At 45.8% G+C, this 27,213-nt stretch overlaps 1 protein-coding gene across 1 annotated transcript in view; it reads left to right on the forward strand.

The window, feature by feature from the left end:
* The window catches only part of LOC115462111 (E3 ISG15--protein ligase HERC5-like), a 178,594-nt gene that overhangs the window by 148,158 nt on the left and 3,223 nt on the right, over nucleotides 1-27,213 (forward strand). The window contains exons 21-23 of the mRNA XM_030192148.1: nucleotides 6,129-6,205; nucleotides 8,620-8,803; nucleotides 23,801-23,900. Coding sequence (XP_030048008.1) covers nucleotides 6,129-6,205; nucleotides 8,620-8,803; nucleotides 23,801-23,900 — 361 coding nt within the window. The remainder of the gene's footprint in view (nucleotides 1-6,128; nucleotides 6,206-8,619; nucleotides 8,804-23,800; nucleotides 23,901-27,213) is intronic.

A 27,213-nucleotide genomic window follows, 5' to 3' on the forward strand; every position in this document is an offset into this window, starting at 1 on the left:
TGCCACTGCGACTCCAGGGGGGGGGCGTGAGGCGATTCTATAAACACCTACGAGTTTTCCTCTGGGGGGGGGAGGAAGCCTAAGCTCCCCATGGACTTAATGTTAGGATCTTGGAGGGAGGGGGGTATAGGGGTACCGGATATTAAGCGCTATAACCAAGCATGTATTATGTGGCACTTAGGGGACTGGTTGTTGGACAGGCAAGACTATACGCCCAGGCAGTTAGAAAGGGAATTTTTTCATCCATATCATTTATATTTTTTATTACAGGGTCCGAGGCAAGCGTTACCAGGGACATTTAAGAATAGTCTGTTGTTGGGACCCCTGAGGGGGGCCTGGAAGGATCTAACTAGAACTTGGGGATTATCAGCGGTGAATACGGACCTCATGCCACTACAGGGTGTAACCCATTATTTTCCCCTGGCTCAGAGAACCCAGTATTTCGTAGTTGGGCCTCATTGGGCATTACACGATTGGAACATGTTCTGGGTACAAGAGGAGGGTTACTGAGTTTGGGTGCATTGGGGGTAGGGATCGATATCAGACATGAATTTGTGTATCAGCAATTGGAGCATTATGTGCGGACCCTCAACATCGAACAGCTGAATAGTGGGCATGGGAGAAAGCTCAGAGAGTTCTTCAACGCAGTCCCGGGGGACAGGCTTTCAATTTCGGGAATATACCGGATTTTGTGGGAGAAAGGATTAGTAAAGGACGTGAGTGCAATTGAGGCACGCTGGGCACACGATTTGCAGAGACCCCAATTCCACCTAGACTATAAAAAGTTGGTGGCCCGTGTCCCGGCCATATCGATCAATGCAGCTCTCAGAGAATGCCATTATAGAATTTTGTATAGAGCATATATGTCCAAGGCCCAAGTATTCAAGATGGGGGGGGGGGGGGGGGGGTGCCAGACCCCCTATGCTCTAAGTGCCAACAGACAGAGGGGACATTCTTTCATTACCTCTGGGGCTGTCCCCTAGTGCAGAACTATTGGAGGAAGATCTTTAAGTATCTGGAGGGACTATTGCAAGCTAGGATTCCCATGTCCCCTTCAGGGATATTATTAGACAAATTTGAATTATTTGGCTATCAACGAAGGGGTGCCCAGCTTTTTATACGTAAAGCCTGTATCCTAGGTAAAAAGTTGATCTTGAATAGGTGGCTTAGCGTTGATCCTCCAGATTTTTGGTATTGGAGAAATCAACTCCATGATCTTTTGCTGCATGTGCGTCGGGCGATGGGACCCTCCCCAAAGGCAAGAGAGAGATTTATGAGAATCTGGCGGGGGTATATACAATCATTGTCGGCTAGGGCACGAAGTTTAGTATTAAATGGTATGTAAGGAAGGAAAGAAGGAGAAGAGCAGGTAGTGTTTTTTTTTTTTTTCTTTCTCTTGGGGGGGGGGGGGCGGAAGGTGGGATCGGTAAGAGAGTAAGGGGCAGGGAGAGAAGTCTGGTATGTTCGGGTAGGGTGTGGTAGAGGGTAGTAGGGGCTGTTTAATTTTTGTGTGGGGCGGGCATGTTTTGATGAGACAGTTAAGTGGAATGTTCGCATTATAAAGATACTGATTCTGTGCAGTTCACAGCAATTCATGCAATAGGGTATTGTCTACTTCTCGGAGGTGGCCAAAGTCCAGGTTTTGATGACAATGATCTACAGAAAGGAGAGGGGGAAAGTCTTCTCAAATGTATAGGTCTCAGAACACTGGTTTATTTCTGTCTAGTGGCATGTATTGCTTATGCTTAATGAGGTGTAGAGTTCATGAAAGTTTCTTTGCATTCACAGTAGTTATTGGGGGAGGGGGGGAGAGCAGGGATTATGATAAGGCAAGCACAAAATGTATGAGCAGCGTATTCGGGAGATATCAATGTTATAGTGGATATTCATGTGGCAAAACAGTGCTGGCTATGGGGATCTGGTTGTAAGGGGGGGGGGGGGTGAAATGATAAAATCATTGATGATAAAAGATATGGATGTGTATACCCAAATGCGTTGTATTTTTCCAAGGTTATGTTATTGGTTTTGTTAATAATGTTGAATCATCAATAAAAATTGTTTAAACCTAAAATGTATTGTTGGGGAATTTCTGGGTGGGGTAAGCACTTCACTGCCTAAGGCAAAAAATGTATATTTAATGATTAAAATATACCTGTTTTTGCCCTAGACAGTGAAGAGACCCAGAAGTCCACCACCGTGACCAGCCAGCGTTTTGATGACTCTTGTAATCAAAATGGTGGCACTGGTCTGGTGGTGGGCTTCTGGATGGGCCATGGGGGGTAGACTCTTCACTGTCTAGGGCAAAAAAAAAAAAAGATGTATTTTGTCATTAAATATCTCTCTTTTGCCCTGGCCTATGCAATGAGGAACTCATCCCCACCCAGAAATTCCCCAACAATAAATTTTAATAGTGCCCAGCTAGCTTAATTTTAAAAAAGTTGTCTTTCTCTCATTTTGGTGGGTTTTTGGGTGGGGATGGGCTCTGTAGTGCCTAGTTTAAAATTTAAAAAAAAAAGTGTAGGCGCCGGTGGTTTTCTCTGGGTGGACCAGTGCTTGCAGACGTGGGCTCTGCATTGCCCAGAGCATGAAAAAAAGTATTTTTTATTTAATTCCATAGGGGGTGGGTAGGGAGTAGGACAGGGCTTGATGCTAGGATACAGGGAGGAGTGGGGTGGAAGGATAGAGCTGATGCTTAGCTATGGGATGGATGGTGGGGAAGGGAAGGATTGATACTGGGCTACAGGGATGGATGGATGGGGGGTAAGGTAGAGAAGGGAAGGGCTGATGCTGAGCTATGGGGATGGATAGAGTGTATGGAAGAGGAAAGCTGATGTCAGGCTGTTGGGATGTAGGGGTAGGGTAGGGAAAGTCTTTATGTTTTTGTAATATGTTTTAAAATTAATGTGTGTTGAATTGTGATCTGTTTAGAATTGCAGGGATAATGCGGCATAAAAATTTAGAAAATAAATCAATACATTTCTAATTTTTGGTCCTTTATTCTGTAATTGATGAGGGTTGGTCTGTGGTCTGCATGATGACATATTTGCCATTATAGTAGACATATCTGATGAAGTTTGATATGGCATAATGTAACTATATTTAAAAATATTGGTGGGTTTTCACATTAAGTAAATATGTGGTTTATGTTGATGCAGGGCAGCTGTTGGGCAGAATATGCCATCATCAAGTGCATTCTAAGGCATTATTTTGTAGTATCCCAAGAAACACTATGTGTGTGTGTGTGTGTGTGTATATATATATATATATATATATATATATATATATATATATATGTAGTGCCCACCCATATTAGCTCTGGGCCCAGCCAAAATGTCAGGTCTGGCTACGCCACTGCTTCCAGGAGAGTAGATTATATAGACATCCAGCTCAATACTTGAAATCTAGGATTTTTTCCACCTCATATTCATGATCAGGATCAAGCACAGAAATGTCCATATTAGATTGTTATGTATATACGTATCACAAAGGGCAGGTGGAGATGGTATGTGGTGGTTCCAAGTCTTTCCTGGATTCAGAAGGGTCCAATAAATCCAGCCGTGAATTTTTGTGAAGGTAGTCAGAGTCATAAATGCTTCGTGCTGAGCCAAACTTTTTGGCCCGGATGAAACACCGAAACTATGCGTCTGACACGTTCGGCCTCTCATTTGTATTTACTTGTGGCTAGTAGTAGCGGTTGACAGACCTGTGTCCTGAGGGTCTAGATTTTATGGATAGCTATCTGGGTAGCCGGGGAACCGGCAGGAGTCGGAATAGGTAGGTAGGGGAATATGCGGATGACGGCCGTAGGCAGCATAGAACAGCGACATCTTTAAAGATTCATGGGTGTTATTGTTATATGCAAACTCAGCCCAGGGTAGTAGGGCCTCCCGGTTGTTCTGTTGGGAATTAACATACATTCGGAGAAAGATAAAATGAATGTGTTAATCAAACCCTATTAGTCTGTGGATGATAAGCGGAGGAAAATTGTAGCTGAACTCCTAGTGAGGCACACAATTGCTGCCAGAAGCGAGAGGTGATCCGCGTTCACTGAGGATCTGAAATGGAAGACCATGGAGACAAAAAAATGTGTTGAAAGAACTCATGGGCCAGGACAGCTGCTGAGGGTAAACCGGGTAAGGGAACAAAATGAGCCACTTTGGTGAAACATTCCACGACGACCCAATTATAGTATACCCATTGGATACAGGGAGGTCCGTGATAAGGTCTATGGATATGTCTTGCCAGGGTTCTTTGGAAATGGGCAATGGCTGGAGTAGACTCCAAGGGTGAGTGTGTGAAGGCTTGTGTTGGGTGCACTTAGGACAATCGAGGACAAAGTGCCGCACGTCCCAGGCTATAAGGGGCCACCAATAATGTTGTGCTATCATTCATAGCTTTTCGGACCACAGCATGGCCCGATTGTAAAACCTGTGCATGTTGTGGGCTGGGCACCAATGCCTTCCCAGGAGGTAGTGTAAGCTTCGCAGTGGCCAAGACCTTGGCAGGATCCAGGATAAAATGGACCTCCTCTGGTTCTTCAGTTGGTTTGAAGGACCGGACAAGGATTTTTCTCTGCAGGGCAAAATGTCAGGAAAAAATTGAAGTGTGCAAAAAATAACAGCCACCTGGCTTGTCAGGGATTCAGACATTTAGCCCCTTCAAGATAGAGAAGATTTTTATGGTCGGTATGACAGAAAAGTGTGTTTTAATCCTGTAAATTGCCTTTATTAAACCTTGAAGTGCATTTCTCTAGTTTGGCCAGCAAGTGGTGCATGTTTTATGTTAAAGCTGTTATAGAAAAATGTATGCCCTCTTTTAGTTTCACTTACTGAAGAAGTGAATCTACAGCACGGTTGCCAGATGGGCGGTTTTCCCGCCGAATTGGGCGGTTTTCCGCGACCTGCTGCAGGAAATTTCTGGCCTCTGCGGGTTGCGGTTTTTTGGACTTTTTTTTTTTTTGCAGTGTGGTTTTTTTTTTTCCTCCGCCAGCTTCCATTTATTCGCGCCGCGGGGGGCGTGGTTAGTGATGTTGGAGGGGGTGGTTAGTGACACGGCGGGGCTGGTGATGGCGGGGGTGGGGTTGATGACGGCGGGGGCAGGGGTGTGAACCTTTGGGCGGGTTTGGGGACTGGGTAATCGGCAACACTGATCTACAGTACTGTGAGCAGTATATGGGCTCTGATTGGCATGGAGTTTGAAATGTTGCTGGTTGTTGCTTCAGTTTTAGCCCAGGAGAAAAGAGAGAGAGATCTCTTTGCTATTTGTTGCACCTATTTGCAGGCTCAATGTGGCTTACATAGCGCGTATGACAAATTCATAGTGATATCATGGTAGAGATCATGTGTGACAGACATTATGGAATTGGAAAGGAGGAAGAGTTATGTCCATTTTGAGTATTAGATTCATTGTGTTGCAGGGTTCAGGCATTTAAGTTGGATCATTCGGATATGCCTTTTTGAACAGGCATGTTTTTAGTGACTTTCGGAAGTTTGATAGGTCTTGTGTTGTTTTCACGGCGTTTGGTAGTGCGTTCCATAGTTGCTGGATGCATAGGTTGATTTGTAATGCCCTGGAATAATGGGTATAAATACTAAGGGCCCCTTTTACAGAGCCAGCAGTAAGTCAACGCGGGCTTACCATTTGCTCTTTCGGGACTACCACCAGCCCAATGCGGCAGTAGTCCTGCCCCAAGCATGTGCCATTTCCAGGGGAAAAAGAAACCCCCTGGAAATGGCTTGTGCGACGATAACCCAGCGGTAACCGGGCATCGCTGGGTTAGCATGGGAGCCCTTACCACCACCTCAGTGGGTGGTGGTAAGGGCTCCCCATCGCATGGCCATGCAGTAAGAGTTCTCTTTATCGCATGGCCATGTGTGCCTGGGGTCTTTTTACCAAGCTGTGTGAAAAAGGGCTCTGCGCTGGCGGTGGGGACCAGTTTTCCCGCGCGCCAGGGCCCTTTTTACTGCAGTGGGTAAAAAGACCCCAGGCACACATGGTCCTCTAAGCCCTTTAATAACAATGGTTTTCATGCTGTTGAGGGGGGGGGGGGGGGGGGGGGGAGGTCTTTACACAATATAGAAAGTGCTGTGTTTCTGAGACCAAATTCATTTGTTTTTGGATGTTTTTAGGTGATAACTGATCAGGAAGAATCTATTGTGGACCTTGTAGAAAATGGGTCAAACATTCCTGTTTTGAAGCATAACAGGCAAGTTATTTAAGCAGCAGCAGCAAGTTTCTTCTCCCTCTGACCCCTGATACCCACCACCTAATAAGAGGATTTATTTTCCAAGGACCTGTCCCAGCTGACATCTGAATCCACTCTAGATCTCTCTGAGGTGGGGGGGGAGGGTAACTTAGAAAGTCCCAAGTAGTTAAAACACTGGGACTGGCAGGCAATTTGTAGCAGTGCCGCTGAAAGACTGGCCCGGGGCAGGACCGCTGCTGCCGCCCCCTCTCCTCCCCAGGACATCACATAGCCAGACTTCAGATTGGGGGAGCCAGAGCCCAAGGTGGAGAGGCACATTTTGCCCTACCTCCTTACCCCCCCCCCCCCCCCCCCCCAACGCAACTCCATATACCTTGGCTGGCGGGGGGGGTCCCCAAGCCCCGCAGCAGAAGTCTTCCTCCAGCGCTGTTCTCTGCCACATTGCCTGCCCTTCGGCTGTTTCCCTTCACATCAGGCATGCTCAATTTCATTAAAACTGGGTATGCGCGACTTGAGGGGAAGCAGAGAGGGCTAGCAATGCAGCAGAGAACAGCACTGGAGTAAGGCTTCTGTTGGCGGGGCTTGGGGACCCCCGCCAGCCGAACCAGGAGCCCCAATTTAGAATCCTGTCTCTGCTTCTCCCCAACCTCTAAGGGGGGCCCGGCACCGGGGTCTGTCTCTCTTCTGTTTCTGTTGGTTTTTCAGATCAGCCAGCTTTGTATATATAACATTCCCTTATTTATGATCTAGTAGAGCAATTAGCTAGCTTGTGTCTTCTTGGTCTTCTCACAGACCATAGACAGGCTTGCTTAGCCCTAGTAATGGGCCATAAAGTTTAACAAGTGTCTGTTTCAGACAGGCTGTGAACATAACACAGGGACATTTTCAGTGAAGGACAAGTATGAGTGATAAGTATTTGAGGGAAGGAGGTTACAAAGGGCAAGTGATGAATAAAAGAGAAAAATACCAAAGAAACAGAATTATGTGAAGGTGACCTTAGAGGTCTGAGTTGAAGAATACCAGATAAGTAAGAGAGAAAATATAAGGCATTAAGTGATTGGACAAAATGAGGCTTCAGTAATCTGACAAGCACATCTTGTGGCAGTCAGGTTTTGTTAAGCTTCCAAAAGGAACTAGAGAGAGAGAGAGAGATTTTATTTTCTTTATACTGAAATTTGGACTGATAAGAATTCAATTTTCTGTAATATTGGGATAAAAGAATTTTTATTGTAACCATTTATTTACTCTAATAAATGTTAGCATTATTATGAAAGAGAAAAACTGAACTCTAAAGTGTTTTTCCTTTGCCAGAAGGGCTTTTTTTTCAGTGTCTTCTGTTCAGCCCCCCCTTTTTTTAGAGGCAAGAAGGGAGTGCCCTATATATAGGACCCATGTGATTGCATTAACGCAATCACCCGGGTCCTGTCAGGAGCAGGAGAGAGACAGACCCTGGCACCGGGCCCCCCTTGGAGGCTGGGCCCAGGGGGAATCTTGCCCCCCCACCCTCGGTGGCCCTGATATGTAGAGCAAAATATATGGAAAACCAGGGCACCATGGAGAGAATTCAATAAATGGCACACAAAGTTAAGCGAGTGGATGATCGTGCTAAGCTAGTTTTCTGTAAAGGGCTCTCCATGTGGAACGGCCTTTACAGAATACTAACTTAGCACACATTTCATGCCTAATCTTGGGCGTGAGCATTTACGCCTGCCCAAAGCTGGTGTAAATGCTGGCACCCAACTAATGGCAGTTAGGTGCACAACTGCAGGTAGTCTAACACCATGCTTAAATTCTGGGAATTCCCATGGCCATGCTCCCTTTGGAGTTGTGTGCTATGAAATTTAGGCGTGCATGTTATAAAATAGGGCATAGGGCAGACCTAAATATAACTCTTAATTACTGCCAATTAAGTGCTTGTTAATGCCAGTAACTGATTGTCACCGGATTGGCTAATTAGTTTACACATGGATCTGCAGTCTGCACCCAACTTTGGACGACCAGTACAGAATCCAGCAGCATATGTATAGAATACAAAACTGGAGCAATTTTCTTGCATGTTATCCTTTCCCTTGTCATTGTACTATGACTGCACATCTGAGCCCTGTGTGAATTTTTTTTTTTTTTTGCGGGGAACAAGTAGACTTTTGTTCTTGAAAGCTCATGCCATGATAAATCTGTTGCTCTGTGAGATGCCACCAGACTCTGTGTCCTTTTTTTTTTTTAAACTTCACTGCGTAGGCTGGTCCATGCATCCACCACCCTGTTCAAGAACAAACATTGCTTATGTTACTGCTGCGTTTGGCTCCTGAGTTTCATATGTTGAACTGTTCTAGAACTTCCTTTCTGCTGAACTGTGCTCACCCTTTCTTCATTATTTACACCATTTGGAAACATTTGTTTTCATATTTCTGCAGAAAACAATATGTGGAGGCATATGTGAATTATGTGTTCAACGTATCAGTGAAGAACCAGTTTAAGGATTTTTTCAGAGGGTTCTCAAGAGGGTGCCAGAGCAACATATGGAGATACTTTCTTCCTGAGGAACTGAAAGCGATTATCTGTGGAAGTTCAGTTTATGACTGGGAAATACTGGAAAAGGTATGATGAGGAAGCATTCAGCTCTTTCCGTAATCACCTCTTATTAATCCAACTCTAGTTCCTAGGCCAAGAATCGACTATAAAATTCCCAGCTATTCAGGAATAAGAGGCAGTTTGCTACCAGTGATGTCTCCTAGTATATGGGCCATCATCTTATGCTAGTTAGGACAGATCAGCCTGTAATTGTAATGGGGTACTTTATTACTTTACTAAAGTTTTCTTTTAAGATTATTTTATTAATAGAGAATAGGTATTCTTTTACTGTACTTGGGCTGTACAAGTTGGGCAGGGTAGGAAGACACACAGAGGAGCATTTTTTGAAAGAATGTCCAAGTCACAATTGGGGAAACACAGCAAACAGAAGAAAGGGAATCCAAAGCACAAAGAGCAAACCAAACCATAAAAAGCACAATGGGCCTTCAGAATTGGGTTTGCATCACAGTGATGTTTTATTAAAAGACCCGACACGGTCCGTGTTTCAGTGAAAAGCCTACGTCAAGGGTCTAGCAAAAAAGTAAAACACATAACTATATATATTCAAATTATACCAACACATATAATAAACTACAAATGTTTCAAACAATAATAATAATAATCATAAAGAAAAACTAAGAACAAAGTGCCAGCATGTAAATAATATAATCCAGACTCTCTAAAAGAATGTGCACAATTTCTAAATCCAATCTGAAATATAATAGAAATATATTAGGTGGAAACTCTCTGAATTTGTCAATTTAATCTCTAGAAAACTATTTTTACAAACATACCTTGGTGATTGTGACTTCTTTATGTGCCAAAAGTGAATCAACGAGAACATTTCCAATTAGCAAACTGTGTGTAAAGTTATAAAGAACTATATCATTGGAAACCCCAATCCATACAAATAGGAGGAAAACTATAGTGGTTCTAGTTTATTACTCATACCAGACTGGGTGAAAACATGATTCTGAATAAGTTAGTGCATCAGAAATATAATAAATCATGCATAAGTGTGTGAATGAAACACATCGGTGCTTGATTTTTCATCAGTGCTTAATTTTTATATCAACTCAACCCTTATTATACCTTAAAATGGATTAGAACCTTATTATAAATGCAAATACAAGACAGAATAAACATATGCTAAGTAATCTGAAGGCAAAATCTAGCAAGCTTCGTGAATTGGAATAACCTATTGTGGTAAGTGAAATAAAGCCAATGGTCCAAAATTGAAAGATTTTTTATCAATCAAACTGCAAAGAAAAGTGGTCAAAATACCCCAAAACAGCTTATAATATATCCATTAATGTTGCTAAGAAAATTTGTACGGCTCTGCTAGAGCATAATTACAAAGAGACAAATGCTTCTCTAATGGCGTCAGGTGGGTCTTAAAAGTAAAGGCACAAAATACATAAACATCTTCCTGTGAATAAAACATCCTAAAACATTTGCCTAATATTATGCTTTTCAAGAACGAAATTTAAAAACTTACCAAACCATGGAGGTATTTTACAAAACTGCACTAGAGTTTTTAGCTCACGTTAAAAATCAGCTGCCAGTAAACGCTAATACGCACATAATGTTCCTATGGGCATCTCAGTGTTTACCGCCAGCTGATTTTTACTGTGAGCTAAAAATTATTAGTATTATTATTATTAGTTACATTTGTATCCCACATTTTCCCACCTTTTGCAGGCTCAGTGTGGCTTACATATAACCGTTAACGGTATGAATAAATACAAAGTGATATTGAGGTATAATGAGGTATATGTTTATGGTAGGAAACGGTTGGGGGGAACTTAGAGAGGGAAAGGGGGAAGAAGAGTCAGGTAATGTCCGTTGCAGTCTTTGGTTATGTTATGTCGCAAGTAACCGGTAAAAATGCTAACGTGGCTTTGTAAAAGACCCCCATATACAGTGGTATGTAAATAACGCTGCAAGAATAGTGAAAAAGCACATCAGAAATCGGCAATCACTTGAACGTTATATATATTGCCAGAAAGATGCTCAACGTTCATAGAATCCAAAATAAACAGAGCAGAGGGGCAGCCTAGTAGCCAGTGCAGGGGGCTTTAAACAATGGGACCCAGGTACAAATCCCAGCTTAATTCTGATACATGTTATTGTGAATCCCTCCAGGAATAAATAAAAACCTACTTGTACCTAAAGGTTAACCACTACAATACCCATCATGCTTGCAGGTGTCTTCTAAATTCAGGTACAGTAGGTATTTCTATATTCCAGGAGGAGTCACATATGTATACAGAAATAAGAGTTAAAGTGGGAGTTACACCCGGATCCCGTTGTTCAAAGTCCACTGCACTGACCAGTAGGCTACTCCTTACACTTGCTTGCTGCTCTGTTAGGAATGGCCATAATACCTGAAGACGTCACAGAGCCTGGTATCCACTGTCACTTAGGGGGGTGGGGGTGGGTTAGTAACCACTGGGAGCTTAAGGAGGGGGTCATGCCTTTATCCTTCCAGTGGTCAGCTGCTCAATCAGGGCAGTTTTTTGTACCCTGGATGTGATTGAAACAGGTTTAGATAAAAACATCCTTCTTTTTTTTTTTTTTACCTTGGACGTTTCTTCCCATTCCATTAACACTGAACGCCGTCCTAATTTTGGGCCTGCCCTAGTCCCACCCAGAACATGCCTCTAACACATCCTCTTGCTATTTGGATGAACTTCAGTGTAAAAAAAATCCGAAATTTATCTTTTGAAAATCGTGATTTGGATGTTTTTGTCAGTGGATTTTTATTTTTGCCCATTTTGAGATGTCCATCTGCTTTGAAAATGAGCACCATAGTTGTCACTATTATATTGAGTCTTTACATTTTCTTTTCCACTTTAAATAACTGATAATAAATTGATTATTATTATTATTCTTTTTTGCTTTACTAATATTATTCTTTTATCAATTTTCTACAGTTCCCTTCTCCCAACAGTCTTTGTCTTTAATAATGTGATGTTGTTGAATGGTTTAAATTATTTGTATATTTGTAAAAGTCTGTTTTTGGCTTTTTTTTTTTTTTTAAGAAATTGCTGTGTGGCAAGTGAAGCATATGCCTTGTGGCCATTTCGGGGGGAGCACTTACTGCCACCCTTTGAGGTGACGGTAAGGGCTCCTGCGCTAACCCAGCGGTAACTGGGTAGCATGCGACACTGCCCAATCACCACCGGCTAAACACTGGAGCTACAAAAATTAAAATATTTTTGTAGCGCCGGAAATGGCACACGCTGGGGGTGGGAACTACCACCGGGCTGTGTAGGTAGCCCAGCAGTACTTCAGGTTGAGCGGTAAGCCCATGTTCGGTTTACCGCCTCTTAGTAAAAGACCCCCTTAACCGGCTGTGCTTTAGCTGGCTGTGTAAACCTGGAAATTCAATTCCGGTGCACAGACATGGCGCTGAATACTACCGACTGAATATAGACCCCTTAGAGTTTATGATCGGCAGTATATTTTATTTATTTATTTATAGCATTTATATCCCACAATTTCCCACCTACGGGCAGGCTCAATGTGGCTTACAACAGTCTGTAAAAACGTACATCAAGTCAGCAAACAAACAATCAATTTCTTAGAAGTGTAAGAGAGAAAGGGGAAAAGCAAAGAAGGGAAAAAGAGAAAGAGTTGTGGTGATCAATATGACGCCGTGACAGAGACAGGTCAGAAGTTAGAGATGCCAGGCGGGATTTGAGCGTAAGCTTTTCCAAATAAAAAGGTCCTGAGGCGTTTTTTGAAGGTCGGGTGATCAGGAGTAAGTTTCACCAATTTAGGTAGACCATTCCACAAATGACGCAGTGGTCTTGAACTTTCGAATCTCGATTTACCATAAATTAGCCTGGCAGCTGTATTCTGGGCAGTTTGTAGTTTTTTTAGAAGCATATCTTTGCACCCTGCATATATTCCATTGCAGTAATCAAGGCGGCTTAATAAACTGTAAACCGTTTTACATCATTTCAGTCCTGTTCATGATACATTGTAAGGCTTTTGACTAAGGTTTCCTAAACTTGTCCTGAGGACCTCATAGTCTTTTGTGTTTCAGGATATCTACAATGAATATGCATGAGATCAGTTTGCATATTGTAATTAAGATGTAGGTCTTTTTACCACCATCCCAATATTCATACACATCCCGGGAAAAGATTGGAATGATAAAAGACCAGGCCACGTATGAGAAAAGCAATTTATTAACGTACCAATAGAGTACACAGAATTAGAAATAAATTTTTCTCATAGGAGTACAGTTCTGTTTATACAAAAGTATTGGCTGAGACTGACTCAAACATTTACTAATCAGGCTGCTGCTTATATGCTGTTTCTACACAAAGCCTTTTCATAAAAGACATTACTTCATTCTTTTCACTTATCAACTTTCTCTCTTATGTTCTTCAGCCAAAAACTCCCTGCTACTTTATCTATTACCTCATGTTCTGTTTCCTGAACTCCTGTGCATATACCATTCTAGCTACAGTCTTTGTCTGCTAGTTTGGACGGCCTTCACCTTTAACAACATCCCTTGATCCATAACCGTGCAGGGCCTCCAGTTCATTCTGATGTATCTCATGCATAGCCATTGTGAATATCTGATAAAATTGAGGGGTTTAGGAAGTCCTGCTCTTGACCCCAAAACACCTTTAAAGTGCTTTAAAATCCTGTGATACACACCCTATATTTTATGTTACTGCACATGGAAATGGAGTGAACTACTAGGTTTTATTAAAAAGAAACTAGAGCAAAAGAAGAAAATGCTACGTGTGTAAGTGAGCCAGCAAAAAAAGGTAAAATTATGTATCATACCTGATAATTTTCTTTCCATTAATCATAGCTGATCAATCCATAGACTGGTGGGTTGTGTCCATCTACCAGCAGGTGGAGATAGAGAGCAAACTTTTGCCTCCCTATATGTGGTCATGTGCTGCCGGAAACTCCTCAGTATGTCGATATCAAAGCTCCATCCGCAGGACTCAGCACTTAGAGAATTACACCCACGAAGGGACACTCTGCCCAGCTCACCACCGCCGAAACGGGGGAGGGGAATTAACCCAGCTCATCCCCGCGGAGCGGGGGAGGGACACCACCCCGCCGATGCGGGGGGATCTGGCTTATCCTGCAGCCGCAACCGCGGGAGGAGCTGACTGACCCCAACACCACCGAAGCGGGAGGGGTACAAAGCTGCCCTACAGCCGCACGAAGCGGGAGGGAGCGCCGGCAGAATTTAGGTCTCAATCCAGCCCCGTAAAACGGAGGGGAGAGGAATGCAGCAGCTCACTGTAACACAAACTCGTCTCAACTCTTGAAGAATCCAAGTGAAAGAAGAACTTGAACACGAAGTCCTCCTGAAGTAACTGAAGGCTAAACTTGAACCTAAAATTCAACCAGAATATAAACAGTACAGATATCTGGGAGGGGCTATGGATTGATCAGCTATGATTAATGGAAAGAAAATTATCAGGTATGATACATAATTTTACCTTCCATATCATCAAGCTGATCAATCCATAGACTGGTGGGATGTACCGAAGCAGTACTCACCCAGGGCGGGACATAGAAATCCCTGACCGCAACACTGAAGCTCCAAACCGGGCCTCCGCCCGAGCAGCCACAGTCAAGCGGTAATGCCTGGCAAAGGTATGGGCCTTCCCTGCGGCCACCTAAGCCGCTGCAATGGCTTCCTTGCCCATCTTGCCACTGTAGGCTTAGAAGCCTGCAGACCCTTACGAGGACCTGTAAACAGGACAAACAGATGATCCGATTTCCGGAAATCATTGGTCACTTCCAAGTATCTGATGATGACTCGTCTCACATCCAGAAATTGAGAGCAGAGTATTCCTCTGGGTAGACCTCCCTACGAAAGGAAGGGAGACAGAGCTGCTGAATCACATGGAAGCGAAAAATAATCTTGGGCAGGAAGGAAGGCACTGTGCGAATAGTCACTCCTGCCTCAGTGAACTGCAGAAAAAACTCTCGACATGAGAGTGCCTGGAGCTCGGAAACTCTTCTGGCTGAAGTGATAGCCACCAAAAAGACTGCTTTCAACGTCAGGTCTTTCAGAGATGCCCTCGACAAGGGTTCAAAAGGCGGCTTCTGCAATGCTCTTAGCACCAGGTTGAGATTCCACGCAGGCACCACTGAGTGCAGAGGAGGGCGCAGGTGATTAACTCCCTTGAGAAAGCGCACCACATCTGGCTGCAAAGCCATGGAAGCACCCTTCAGGCGGCCCCTGAAGCAAGCCAGAGCCGCTACCTGAACTTTCAGGGAACTAAGCGACAGGCCTTTGTCCAGACCTTCTTGCAGGAACGCCAACACTGAAGAAATTGGAGCAGTGAAGGGAGAAAGCGAGCCTGCTTCACACCACGCTGCAAAGATACGCCAAACCCTGGCGTAAGCAGTAGAAGTAGAGCGCTTCCTCGCTCTCAGCATAGTGGCGATGACCTTGTCTGAGAAGCCCTTCTTTCTCAGACGCTGCCGCTCAATAGCCAGGCCGAAAGCCCAAAGGGGGAGGGATCCTCCATCACCACGGGACCCTGATGTAACAGGCCCTGCTCCACTGGCAGCCGCAGAGGATCGCCGACTGAGAGCCTGATCAAGTCCGCATACCAGGGACGTCTGGGCCAATCCGGACCCACCAGGATTACCCTGCCGGGATGCTTTGCCACCCGGTCTAGCACCCTGCCCAACATGGGCCAGGGCGGGAACACATAGAGAAGCTCTTGTGTCGGCCACCGTTGGAGAAGAGCATCTACTCCCAGGGATCGAGGGTCCCGTCCTCTGCTGAAAAAGCGCGGCACTTGGCAATTGGCCGATGACGCCATCAGATCTAGGCTCGGCTGGCCCCAGCGCTTCGTGATGCCCAAGAACGCCTGAGCAGATAGCTGCCACTCTCCGGGCTCCAAGGTATGGCGACTGAGAAAGTCCGCCTTGACATTCATGACTCCGGCAATGTGGGCCGCTGACAGCTGTTCCAGGTTCGCTTCCGCCCACTGGCATAGATTCATGGCCTCCTTGGCTAGAGGGGCGCTCTTGGTACCTCCCTGGCGGTTGACATAGGCCACAGCCGTGGCATTGTCCGACAGGACCCGTACAGGCTTCAACACCAGTACCGGGATGAACTCCAACAACACCAACCGAATGGCTCTGAGTTCCAGGAGGTTGATAGACCACTTGCCTCTGCAGGAGACCAGAGCCCCTGCACTGTCCTTCCCAAGCAGTGGGCTCCCCAGCCCATCAAAGAGGCGTCTGTCGTGACGACAATCCACTCCGGTGTCACCAGAGGCATTCCTGCAGACAACTTGACTGTCTGCGTCCACCAGCTCAGCGCCTTGCGCACTGCTGGGTCCAAGGGAAGGCGCACAGCATAATCCTCCGACATCGGAGTCCAGCGCAGCAGCAGAGATTGTTGTAGTGGTCTCATATGAGCCCTGGCCCAGGGCACTACTTCCATCGTGGCCGTCATAGAGCCCAACAGCTGCACGTAGTCCCAAGCCCGAATAGGAGAGGCTACTAGGAACTAGTCCACCTGAGCCTGAAACTTGACAATCCGATTGTCTGGCAGGAACACTCTGCCCACTTGGGTGTCGAATCGAACTCCCAGATACTCCAGGGACTGAGTCGGGCGCAGCTGGCTTTACTCCCAATTGATGATCCACCCCAGGGAGCTCAAAAGAGTAACCACCCGGTTCACAGCTTTGCCGCACTCTGCATAAGAGGGGGCTTGGATCAACCAGTCGTCCAGATAAGGATGGACTTGAACTCCTTCCTTCTTCAGGAAGGCCGCGATGACCACCATTACTTTGGAGAAGGTCCGCGGAGCAGTAGCCAACCCGAACGGGAGGGCTCTGAACTGGAAGTGTCGGCCCAGTACTGCAAAACGCAGAAAGCGTTGATGAGGAGGCCAGATGGGAATATGCAAGTACGCTTCCTTGATGTCCAAGGATGCCAGGAACTCTCCTGCCTTCACTGCCGCTATAACAGAGCGGAGGGTCTCCATGCGAAAGTGCCGAACTTTCAAGGCCCAATTGACCCCTTTGAGGTCGAGGATAGGCCGTACAGAACCTCCTTTCTTTGGTATCACAAAGAAAAAGGAGAAACATCCCTTGCCAAGCTGATTTTCTGGCACCGGAACGACCACCCCCAGGCAGATCAGATTGTTTAAGGTCTGCTGCACTACCACAGCTTGGACCGGAGACTTGCAGGGAGAGAGTACAAACCCGTCTTTTAAGGGTCGGCAGAACTCTAGCTTGTAGCCGTCTCCGATGACTTCCAGCACCCAAGCGTCTGAAGTTATTGTGGTCCACTCGCCCATAAACGAGGACAGCCGTCCTCCAATCTGCACTGGGGCGTGGACCAAGGCCCCGTCATTGGGTACGAGACCCTGGGGGAGGACCGGAGGGAGCACCACCGGGACGGCGGTCTCTGCGAAAGGAATGCTGCTTGGGGGAGAAGTTCCTCTTGAAGGAAGATGGGGCAGAGGAGCCCGACCTGCCCGGGCGGTACCGACGGGCTTCATGAAACCGTCCTCTGGAGGTACCAGGGCGAGTACTAGCCCGAGCCCTGACCTCTGGTAACTTCTTGCCCTTAGACGTGCCGAGATCGGTCATGATTTTGTCCAGCTCGACCCCAAAGAGCAGCTTGCCTTTAAAAGGCAATCTAGCCAGGCGGGATTTAGAGGCGTGGTCAGCAGACCAATGTTTCAGCCAAAGCCACCGCCGCGCAGAGATTGTCTGAGCCATGCCTTTCGCTGAGGCCCTCAACACATCATACAGCAAGTCTGCCAAATAGGCTAAGCCCGATTCCAGGGCCGGCCAATCAGCCCTCAAGGAAAGATCCGAGGGGAAAGCCCGCTGCACCATAGTCAGGCACGCCCTGGCCACATAGGAGCCGCAAATTGAGGCCTGCAAACTTAAAGCAGCTGCCTCAAAGGACGACCTTAAGGCCGCCTCCAATCTTCTGTCTTGGGCATCCTTTAGGGCCGTGCCACCTTCCACCGGCAACGCCGTTTTCTTAGTCACCGCAGTGATTAAAGAATCCACGGTAGGCCACAGATAGGCCTCACGTTCACTTTCAGTCAAAGGATAGAGGCGGGACATAGCCCTAGCCACTTTAAGGCTCGCTTCCGGGACATCCCATTGAGCCGCAATTAAGGTGTGCATGGCATCATGCACGTGGAAGGTTCTAGGCGGGCGCTTCGTCCCCAGCATAATGGCAGAGCCAACAGGGGCTGAGGGAGAGACGTCCTCCGGAGAGGAAATCTTCAAAGTGTCCATGGCCTGTACCAACAGGTTGGACAAATCCTCTGAGCTAAAAAGCCGCGCTGCAGAGGGGTCATCCGCTCCATCCGAGCGGGGATCCGTCTCCTCCAAGGAATCCGCAAAGGACCGTTGGGAGACCTCAGATACGCTGCCCTCATCTACATCGGAGGAGACAATGTCCTCCAAGGCCTGGGAATCAACCCGAGGGCATTTACCTCTGGGAACCTCAACCTCTTTACCAGACGAGGGAGCAGGGGGCAGCGTTTTGCATAAGGAAGGCCTGATGCAGCAGCAAAACAAACTCGGGGGAGAAACCCCCCAGACTGTGTACTTCCGCAGCCTGGGCAACAGCCCTAGACGCACCCTCAACCGGCGCTCGCAAGAGCGGGGGAGAGACATGCTGCGCATCCAAAATGGCGTCTGGCGCGACACTCCGCGAAGGAGCTGCGCGGGAAGAACGGCGCTTAACTTTAGCCGCTTTTGTGCCGTCGCCCAAATTAAGGGCGTTCATGGCATTAATGTCTCCAACCTCAAGGGCGGCCCAAGAAGAAGCCGTCCGAGCCGCGTGGCCGGCCAAGATGGCGGAGGCGAGGAGCGGGGGATGGGCGTTTATGGCGGGAAAAATCGCCACGCCGGAGGAAGGACCGGGACATTCATCGGCCACGAAACTGTCACCCAACAAGGGCGAATCAGGCTTTAAGACCCCCGCATCCCCTCTAGAAGCGCCCAAGCGATCCGGGGAGCGACTCTTTACGCCCTCGCCCTCCGACGCCATATGCCACGTGGAGATAAATCGGGGAACCCCCTGCCCGCTATAAAAAGGTAAAAATTACCTGCTGTCCGCTCCGAGCTGTAACGACCTGGTGTCCCAGTGAGTAGCTGCAATAAACGTTTAAATAAACGTTGAAATAAACGCCTTTAAGGACGTTCAAAATTTTTTTTTTTTTTTTTTTTTTTTAATGGAGCCAGCGGGAGGGGGGAGAAAAGGAGGGACCTGGCACCACCAGGTTTGCACTTGCTCAAAAGAGCCCTCAACCCCAGGCACTCAACAAAACCTAAAAATTAGGCTTGGAGGCCTAGCCAGAGCTGCTGCTGTGTGTGACCACCACCTGCTGAGATAGAGAACATACTGAGGAGTTTCCGGCAGCACATGACCACATATAGGGAGGCAAAAGTTTGCTCTCTATCTCCACCTGCTGGTAGATGGACACAACCCACCAGTCTATGGATTGATCAGCTTGATGATATGGAAACAAGTTTAAGTGCAGGGATGGGAACACTTTTTTTTAATATGGGAATTGAGCTGGGGACCAGGGGGGTCCTTTCAGTGGTTCAGTTGACTAGGAGGTAGGGAAGAGGGAAGGCCCCCTGCGTGCACCCAGTGGAGAGCAAAGGGAGAGAAAAAGTTCTCATGTACAAGGATAAAACAGGCTGGTCTGAAAAAGGAGCACTACATACAGTGGGGGAAATAAGTATTTGATCCCTTGCTGATTTTGTAAGTGTGCCCACTGACAAAGACATGAGCAGCCCATAATTGAAGGGTAGGTTATTGGTAACAGTGAGAGATAGCACATCACAAATTAAATCCGGAAAATCACATTGTGGAAAGTATATGAATTTATTTGCATTCTGCAGAGGGAAATAAGTATTTGATCCCTCTGGCAAACAAGACCTAATACTTGGTGGCAAAACCCTTGTTGGCAAGCACAGCGGTCAGACGTCTTCTGTAGTTGATGATGAGGTTTGCACACATGTCAGGAGGAATTTTGGTCCACTCCTCTTTGCAGATCATCTCTAAATCATTAAGAGTTCTGGGCTGTCGCTTGGCAACTCGCAGCTTCAGCTCCCTCCATAAGTTTTCAATGGGATTAAGGTCTGGTGACTGGCTAGGCCACTCCATGACCCTAATGTGCTTCTTCCTGAGCCACTCCTTTGTTGCCTTGGCTGTATGTTTTGGGTCATTGTCGTGCTGGAAGACCCAGCCACGACCCATTTTTAAGGCCCTGGCGGAGGGAAGGAGGTTGTCACTCAGAATTGTACGGTACATGGCCCCATCCATTCTCCCATTGATGCGGTGAAGTAGTCCTGTGCCCTTAGCAGAGAAACACCCCCAAAACATAACATTTCCACCTCCATGCTTGACAGTGGGGACGGTGTTCTTTGGGTCATAGGCAGCATTTCTCTTCCTCCAAACACGGCGAGTTGAGTTCATGCCAAAGAGCTCAATTTTTGTCTCATCTGACCACAGCACCTTCTCCCAATCACTCTCGGCATCATCCATGTGTTCACTGGCAAACTTCAGACGGGCCGTCACATGTGCCTTCCGGAGCAGGGGGACCTTGCGGGCACTGCAGGATTGCAATCCGTTATGTCGTAATGTGTTACCAATGGTTTTCGTGGTGACAGTGGTCCCAGCTGCCTTGAGATCATTGACAAGTTCCCCCCTTGTAGTTGTAGGCTGATTTCTAACCTTCCTCATGATCAAGGATACCCCACGAGGTGAGATTTTGCGTGGAGCCCCAGATCTTTGTCGATTGACAGTCATTTTGTACTTCTTCCATTTTCTTACTATGGCACCAACAGTTGTCTCCTTCTCGCCCAGCGTCTTACTGATGGTTTTGTAGCCCATTCCAGCCTTGTGCAGGTGTATGATCTTGTCCCTGACATCCTTAGACAGCTCCTTGCTCTTGGCCATTTTGTAGAGGTTAGAGTCTGACTGATTCACTGAGTCTGTGGACAGGTGTCTTTCATACAGGTGACCATTGCCGACAGCTGTCTGTCATGCAGGTAACGAGTTGATTTGGAGCATCTACCTGGTCTGTAGGGGCCAGATCTCTTACTGGTTGGTGGGGGATCAAATACTTATTTCCCTCTGCAGAATGCAAATAAATTCATATACTTTCCACAATGTGATTTTCCGGATTTAATTTGTGATGTGCTATCTCTCACTGTTACCAATAACCTACCCTTCAATTATGGGCTGCTCATGTCTTTGTCAGTGGGCACACTTACAAAATCAGCAAGGGATCAAATACTTATTTCCCCCACTGTATATATAAAAAAAGAGGTTTTCCCACATAAAATTCAAAAAATAAACCCAGACAACAACAAACCAGACAGACAAGACAGATTTTGTGTATAATGAAAAAAATGTTTTGGAGGGGAAAGGAGAAATGTGGGGTTCTTTTTTTTTTTATTAGGGTTTTTGGTTTTTATTTTATTTTTTTTGTTTTTAATATTGGAACATCTCAGGAGGTATTTGTTAAGGTTCAGTAAAGTCCAACTTTTACCACACCTTAATTTCCCATGGGAGCAACAAGCTGTGGTACCTCAATGCTGCAGGTTATTCGGTCCCCCAATATGTTAATCACACAGCTTGCAATCAACCTTGCAAACTGCACTATTCATAATGCCCAGGAGCTTTGGGCACTAAGCCATGACCCAATAGACTCCATGGCTGCATCTTAAAAGGGCTGGCATGCAAATTCAGGAGCTGCCCCCCAATCACATACCATCCCTCCCAATGGCTCCCCTTCTTGAAGACCCCCCCCCCCCAGCACATATCCCCCTCCCGATGTCCTCTTCCTTCTGGCCATACCCTTCCTCCCAAAGACCTCCCACCACCAAAAGCCCCCTTCCCCAGCCTATCCCGCAAAATTCTTGTAGTCTAGTGGGCAAGGGGTATTGCTTCTGCCCCTGCTGATACTGAGTTCAAAATTGTGACCCCTATGTTGTTCAGTTTACATAGTAATGAGGTGTTTTACATGTATTTGCATGTTTTGGATCTCATTACTGTGTATCCCAAGGTACCTTAAATTAACATTCATTACAATAATAACACACTTTAATAACTATTCCTCTCAGTTGTAAATTGACACATTCATGTAAATTTCTTCCTCCACTCTCCTCATGCCCAGCAATCATTCTCTCTCACTCTCTCAGCACCCCTCCCCTCAAATCCCCAGTAGTCACTCTTAAAGGTCTCTTTCCCTGCCTGTTTCCAGCCAGGACCATCTCCTGCTAACGCACAGCAAAACAGCATTTCTGCCTGAACAGCCAAAAGCATCACCTCCCTGTCATGGCCCACATGAGCAAAACAGTGCTTCTTTCTTCTGGGCCTGTGTAGCCAAACACCAGCACCTCCTTGCAGCTTAAAGCTAGTATCTGATGACACTGTAACTGGTTTGCCTTGGGAACTTTCTCATCAAAGGCCTGAAATGGCCATCTTTGTTGCACAATTTTCAGTGCATCATCAAAGATGGACATTGTGGTCCTCTGACAATTACTCTGCCAAGGTAGTTGCAGAGATATAACATTGGCGGGCCAGAGATATTACAAATTTACTTAGTGAGCAGTTCAGGAAAAATGATCTGGTGGGCCACTTTTGGTCCACAGACCATAGTTTGCCCACTCCTGTTGTAGCACTTGACATTTCATTAAGTCCAGCATATTGCAGGATCTCTCACTTCACTCGTGAAAGCTAATTTGAATATTCTAAAATGTAAAAATGGTTTACCAAAACTAGCACCTTTGTGCAGCCATCATAGTGTGATCCAGCCTTTTTGACAGGGTTGCAATTGCTGAGGTGTGTTTCTGTAGTTCAGGGATGAAGGGAAGGCTTCAGAGCAATGACCTCCTTCCAGTGACACTGGGAATTACTCTCCAGCCTTCCAGAGTTTACAGAGAGGGGAAGTTTGAGAAAACACATCTGATATCCTGAACGTTCCTCCATGGTGTGCTGCAGCTGCTGTTTTCATATTGCTGCCTGAGGATATTTTGGGGCTTTTTTTTGTTACATTTGTACCCCACGCTTTCCCACTCATGGCAGGCTCAATGCGGCTTACATGGGGCAATGGAGGGTTAAGTGACTTGCCCAGAGTCACAAGGAGCTGCCTGTGCCTGAAGTGGGAATTGAACTCAGTTCCCCAGGACCAAAGTCCACCACCCTAACCACTAGGCCACTCCTCCACTCCCGAGCGTAAAATAAACTAATCCCTCACTTCCATGCAGGCCTTGTACATTGGAGATGGAACTAGAGCATCCAATTTTACCTACTATAATGTTAAAAATACCAACATGGTAGAACATAACATGGCCTTTTGCCAGGGATACTTCTTGGCTGAATCCAGCAGCTAGCCCAATGGCTCTCTATAGCTGAAGGCATGAGCTCATCATTCACACTGACGAGAGCGAGCATGCTCTCTTCTCCGTGTAGCCATTGGCACCACTGCAGGATTAAATGGGACAATAGGTACTTCCTGTTCTCGAATTTAAATCTGAGGCAGAGCTGGCTGCCTTGCAGGGAGGAGAGCATAGCAGGGAGAACAAAGCATGCTCTTGTCCTCCTCTAAAGGGCTGATGCAGTTATTGGGGAGGGGGGGGGGGGGATATACCACAAACCAAAGGTTGGCTCAGGCAGAGCATGCACCCAGACAAAGGCTTATTTCTAGTCTCCTTCTAGTTTCTATCTAAGGAGTAATTTTATAAAGGTTTTTAATGCTTATTTTCTACTTATATAATTACCTTCTGAGCAGGAGTAAATGTATGCAGGTGCGGTGTAGCCATGGTTTTGGCAGCTTTTGTGCAGGTATTTTATAAGGAAACATAGGTGCCTGTGTGTCTTTCTAATATAGGCCCTACTTGGCCTCTCGACCTAGGTGCCCTGTTAAAAAAATGTGCTTCTAATTTTCAGTATACAATTGTTTGTGGCACAGCATAAAATATCTGTAATTTTAAAAAGTGATTTATGCATGTTTCATAATAGAATGCGCAGTACAAGGACTACGAACAGACAGATGAAGTTATCAAGAACTTTTGGACAGTGTTTCATCAACTCCCAGAAGAAAAGAAGAAGAATTTTCTTGGTAATAATGTTTTCTGTTATTATTTGTAAAGTGCCATTAGGGTCAGTCTGATGACTTGGTGGCAGTACTGCATGCTGCCAGCGAGAGATCTGTGTTTAATTCCCTATCCCAGCTTCTGTTCCCCAGGTCAGCTGAGGATTATGCAAGGGTGGCATTTATATCCCCGGGGGCCGCGGAGAGGGAACCCCAGCTACCATACAATACCAGCATGTACTGGTCAGATTGTCCAGGTTTGCAAGGTTTTAGAAAGAACTGAGGTCAGTGGCTTGTGGCAGTGATGGGAAGTTAGATGGAAAGAGATGACTCCAAGCCAAGATTTAGGTATAGGCAACTGCCTCTGGCACCAAATTTTTATAGGCATCGGAGTGGTGCCATTCTGCCTCCTTCTAGGCCCACCCTTGCTTTTCTCACCAGTAGCACTGAGTTCAGAGTAAAAATCCAGCTTGGGGCCTGCCTGTTTTAGCACTCTGAGAGGCTGTGCAACACCACGCCCTATAACTCGTGCAGGAGGAGAGGGTGGGGCACTAGCATGGCCTGTCAGATTGCTAGGACAGGCAGGCCCCAAGCTGGATTTTTACTTTGAACTCTGTGCTACTGCCACAGGGCAGCAATGGGATCAGAAAGTGAGTGGGGGCATTTGGGGAGGGGGGACATTCTCCCCATGTCTATAGGTGCTTAATACATGTTTTTTTCAAGATACTTTTTGTTGAGCATAATGCAGAGAAATAACTCAGTTACAGAGCACTAGTAGCAGGCCTTCAGGAACAATACTACAAGATATTCTTTAGGGCATATATCTAACCTTACAGGCAGTGGTGTAGCTATGGGGGGCCACAGGGGCCTGGGCCCCCCCAAACTGGATCTGTGCCCATGGTTTAGTTGGCAGGGGTTCCCAAGCCCCACCAGCTGAAGCGTTTTTCTCCCAGCGCTGGTCTCTGGCGCCGCCGCCGCATTTCCTGCCCTGCTGTCACTTCCCCTCACATCCGGCACACTCGTTTTAGTGAAACTGAGCATGCGCGCATGCTTAATTTCATTAAAACAAGCATGAGGGTCCCAGAAAACAACAAGGCAACCGATCTGCAAAATCCAACATGGAAAACAAGCCAGCAGATCAGTATAATATCCAAAAAGACTTTATTGAAGATACCGTGCATAAAACAAATGCCCGACATAGGCCGTGTTTCGCCCAACAATAGGGCTGCGTCAGGGGCTAGTCTGTATCTTTATTAAATAAGATCGGTATCAAATTATCTGTTAGAACAAGTATATACGAAATCTTCTTCATAAAAAACCAGCATGAGCAGCACAAAATAGCATATCCTGTACAACGCCAGATAATCAATGAATAGTCTGCTAGCAAAAGCAGGAAAAATCGTTGCAGACTATTCATTGATTATCTGGCGTTGTACAGGATATGCTATTTTGTGCTGCTCATACTGGTTTTTTATGAAGAAGATTTCGTATATACTTGTTCTAACAGATAATTTGATACCGATCTTATTTAATAAAGATACAGACTAGCCCCTGACGCAGCCCTATTGTTGGGCGAAACACGGCATGTGTCGGGCATTTGTTTTATGCACGGTATCTTCAATAAAGTCTTTTTGGATATTAAAACAAGCATGCCAGACATGACATGAGAGGAAGAGAGAGCAGGGCAGGAAATGCGGCAGCGCCAAAGACCAGCGCTGGAAAACACGCTTCAACTGGCGGGGGTTGAGGACCCCTGCCAGCCAAGGCATGTGAGCAGTGCTTCAGCTATTGGGGGTTAGGGACCCCCGCCAGCCAAGGTATGTGTAGCAGCAGCGGCGGCGGTGGTGGGTCAGTGGGTGGTGGTGGGGAGGCGGACCAAAATGTGCCCCCCTCACTTTGGGCTCTGGCCCCCTTCCACCTCAAGATCTGGTTACGCCCCTGCTTACAGGGCAAAAATAAATGGAGATAGCAATTGATAGTAAATGCTTGAGCTGTGGTAGGGAGGAGGAGACTTTAGGGCACTTATTTTGCTCCTAAGAATCAATTGTAATTTAAAATCTTTTTATTAACAAAAACAAGTAGAAGTGCAAATACAGCAAGAAGCATACAGCATAATGATAATTCATCTCATTCCTACTAAAATGATATACTAGTAAATGTAACTTGCATAGCAGAAGGTCTTGTGTCTTATACCCTTACACTTCAAAATTAGAAGGAACCTCAACAGGGAGCGGTAAAAATATACAAGAAAGATCTAGAACCAGTCCCTCAACACACAAGCAGGACCCTGATCTTAGAGCAGTGGCTAAGAGGGAGATAATTTAAAGCTGTATGGGAGATTTCAGTATAGGCAGCACCTGCAGCAGAGCGTTTAGCCTCGATGAAAGAAGCCGCCAGTTGGCTCACATGACCGCTCTATTATACATCATGAGTCTTCCACATTAACTCCAATTTTTTAAAACATATTTTTTGAGAATATTATTTTGAAGATATTTTTGGTATTTATAAATCCCTCTAAACCATACACCTGTAAGACACTTCTCATAGTCCAAAAGTCTGTAAAAAAAAAACTGAATGAGAAGACTTTGTAGTCACAAATATATATATGCAGTCAAAACTGAGCACCTCCAACATAAGAATAAATAGGGACCACTTATCTTGGTTGGAAAGCTGTATGTAAAAAATATCTTCAAAATAATATTCTAAAAAAATATGTTAAAAATTTTGGAGTTAATGTGGAAGACTCATGATGTATAGAGCAGGTCATGTGAGCCAGTTGACGGCTTGTTTCATTGAAGCTAAACATTCTGCTTCAGGTGCAGCCTGTACTGAAATCTCCCATACTCCTTTAAATTATCTCCCTGTTAGACATAAGATCAGGGTCCTGCTTATGTGTTGAGGGATTGGTTCTTGATCTTTCTTATACCATTCCACGACATTAATCAGACACCGCTCCCGCCCTTCCAATACCTCCAATCCCTATCTGGTCCTGTGAATCTATTAAAAAATTGCTCAGATTTTACAAATCACCTTTCCCCTACAACCCTGGCTTTTCTTATTTGTAGACTTTTCAACCATGATAAGGACCGTAGTTAAAAATCGGACTATTGCTCTATTTCATGTTTACCTTGGCTTATAAATTAATTGTAATCAATTGGTGGCTGGTGGAACCACCAAATCTCACTCAGTGACGTAATACCATCATGGTCCTAGAGACTGCAAGGTGGAACTGCTACCGAATGATAAGGACCAAGCTGCAGTCTGTATGTGTCTCCCATAATGTGCAGCCTTAATTTTGGTTGTTTTGTTTGGGAAGCTACCTGGTGACTTTGCGTAATAC

The sequence above is a fragment of the Microcaecilia unicolor genome, chromosome 2 (assembly GCF_901765095.1).
Source record: "Microcaecilia unicolor chromosome 2, aMicUni1.1, whole genome shotgun sequence".
Classification (NCBI taxonomy): domain Eukaryota; kingdom Metazoa; phylum Chordata; class Amphibia; order Gymnophiona; family Siphonopidae; genus Microcaecilia; species Microcaecilia unicolor.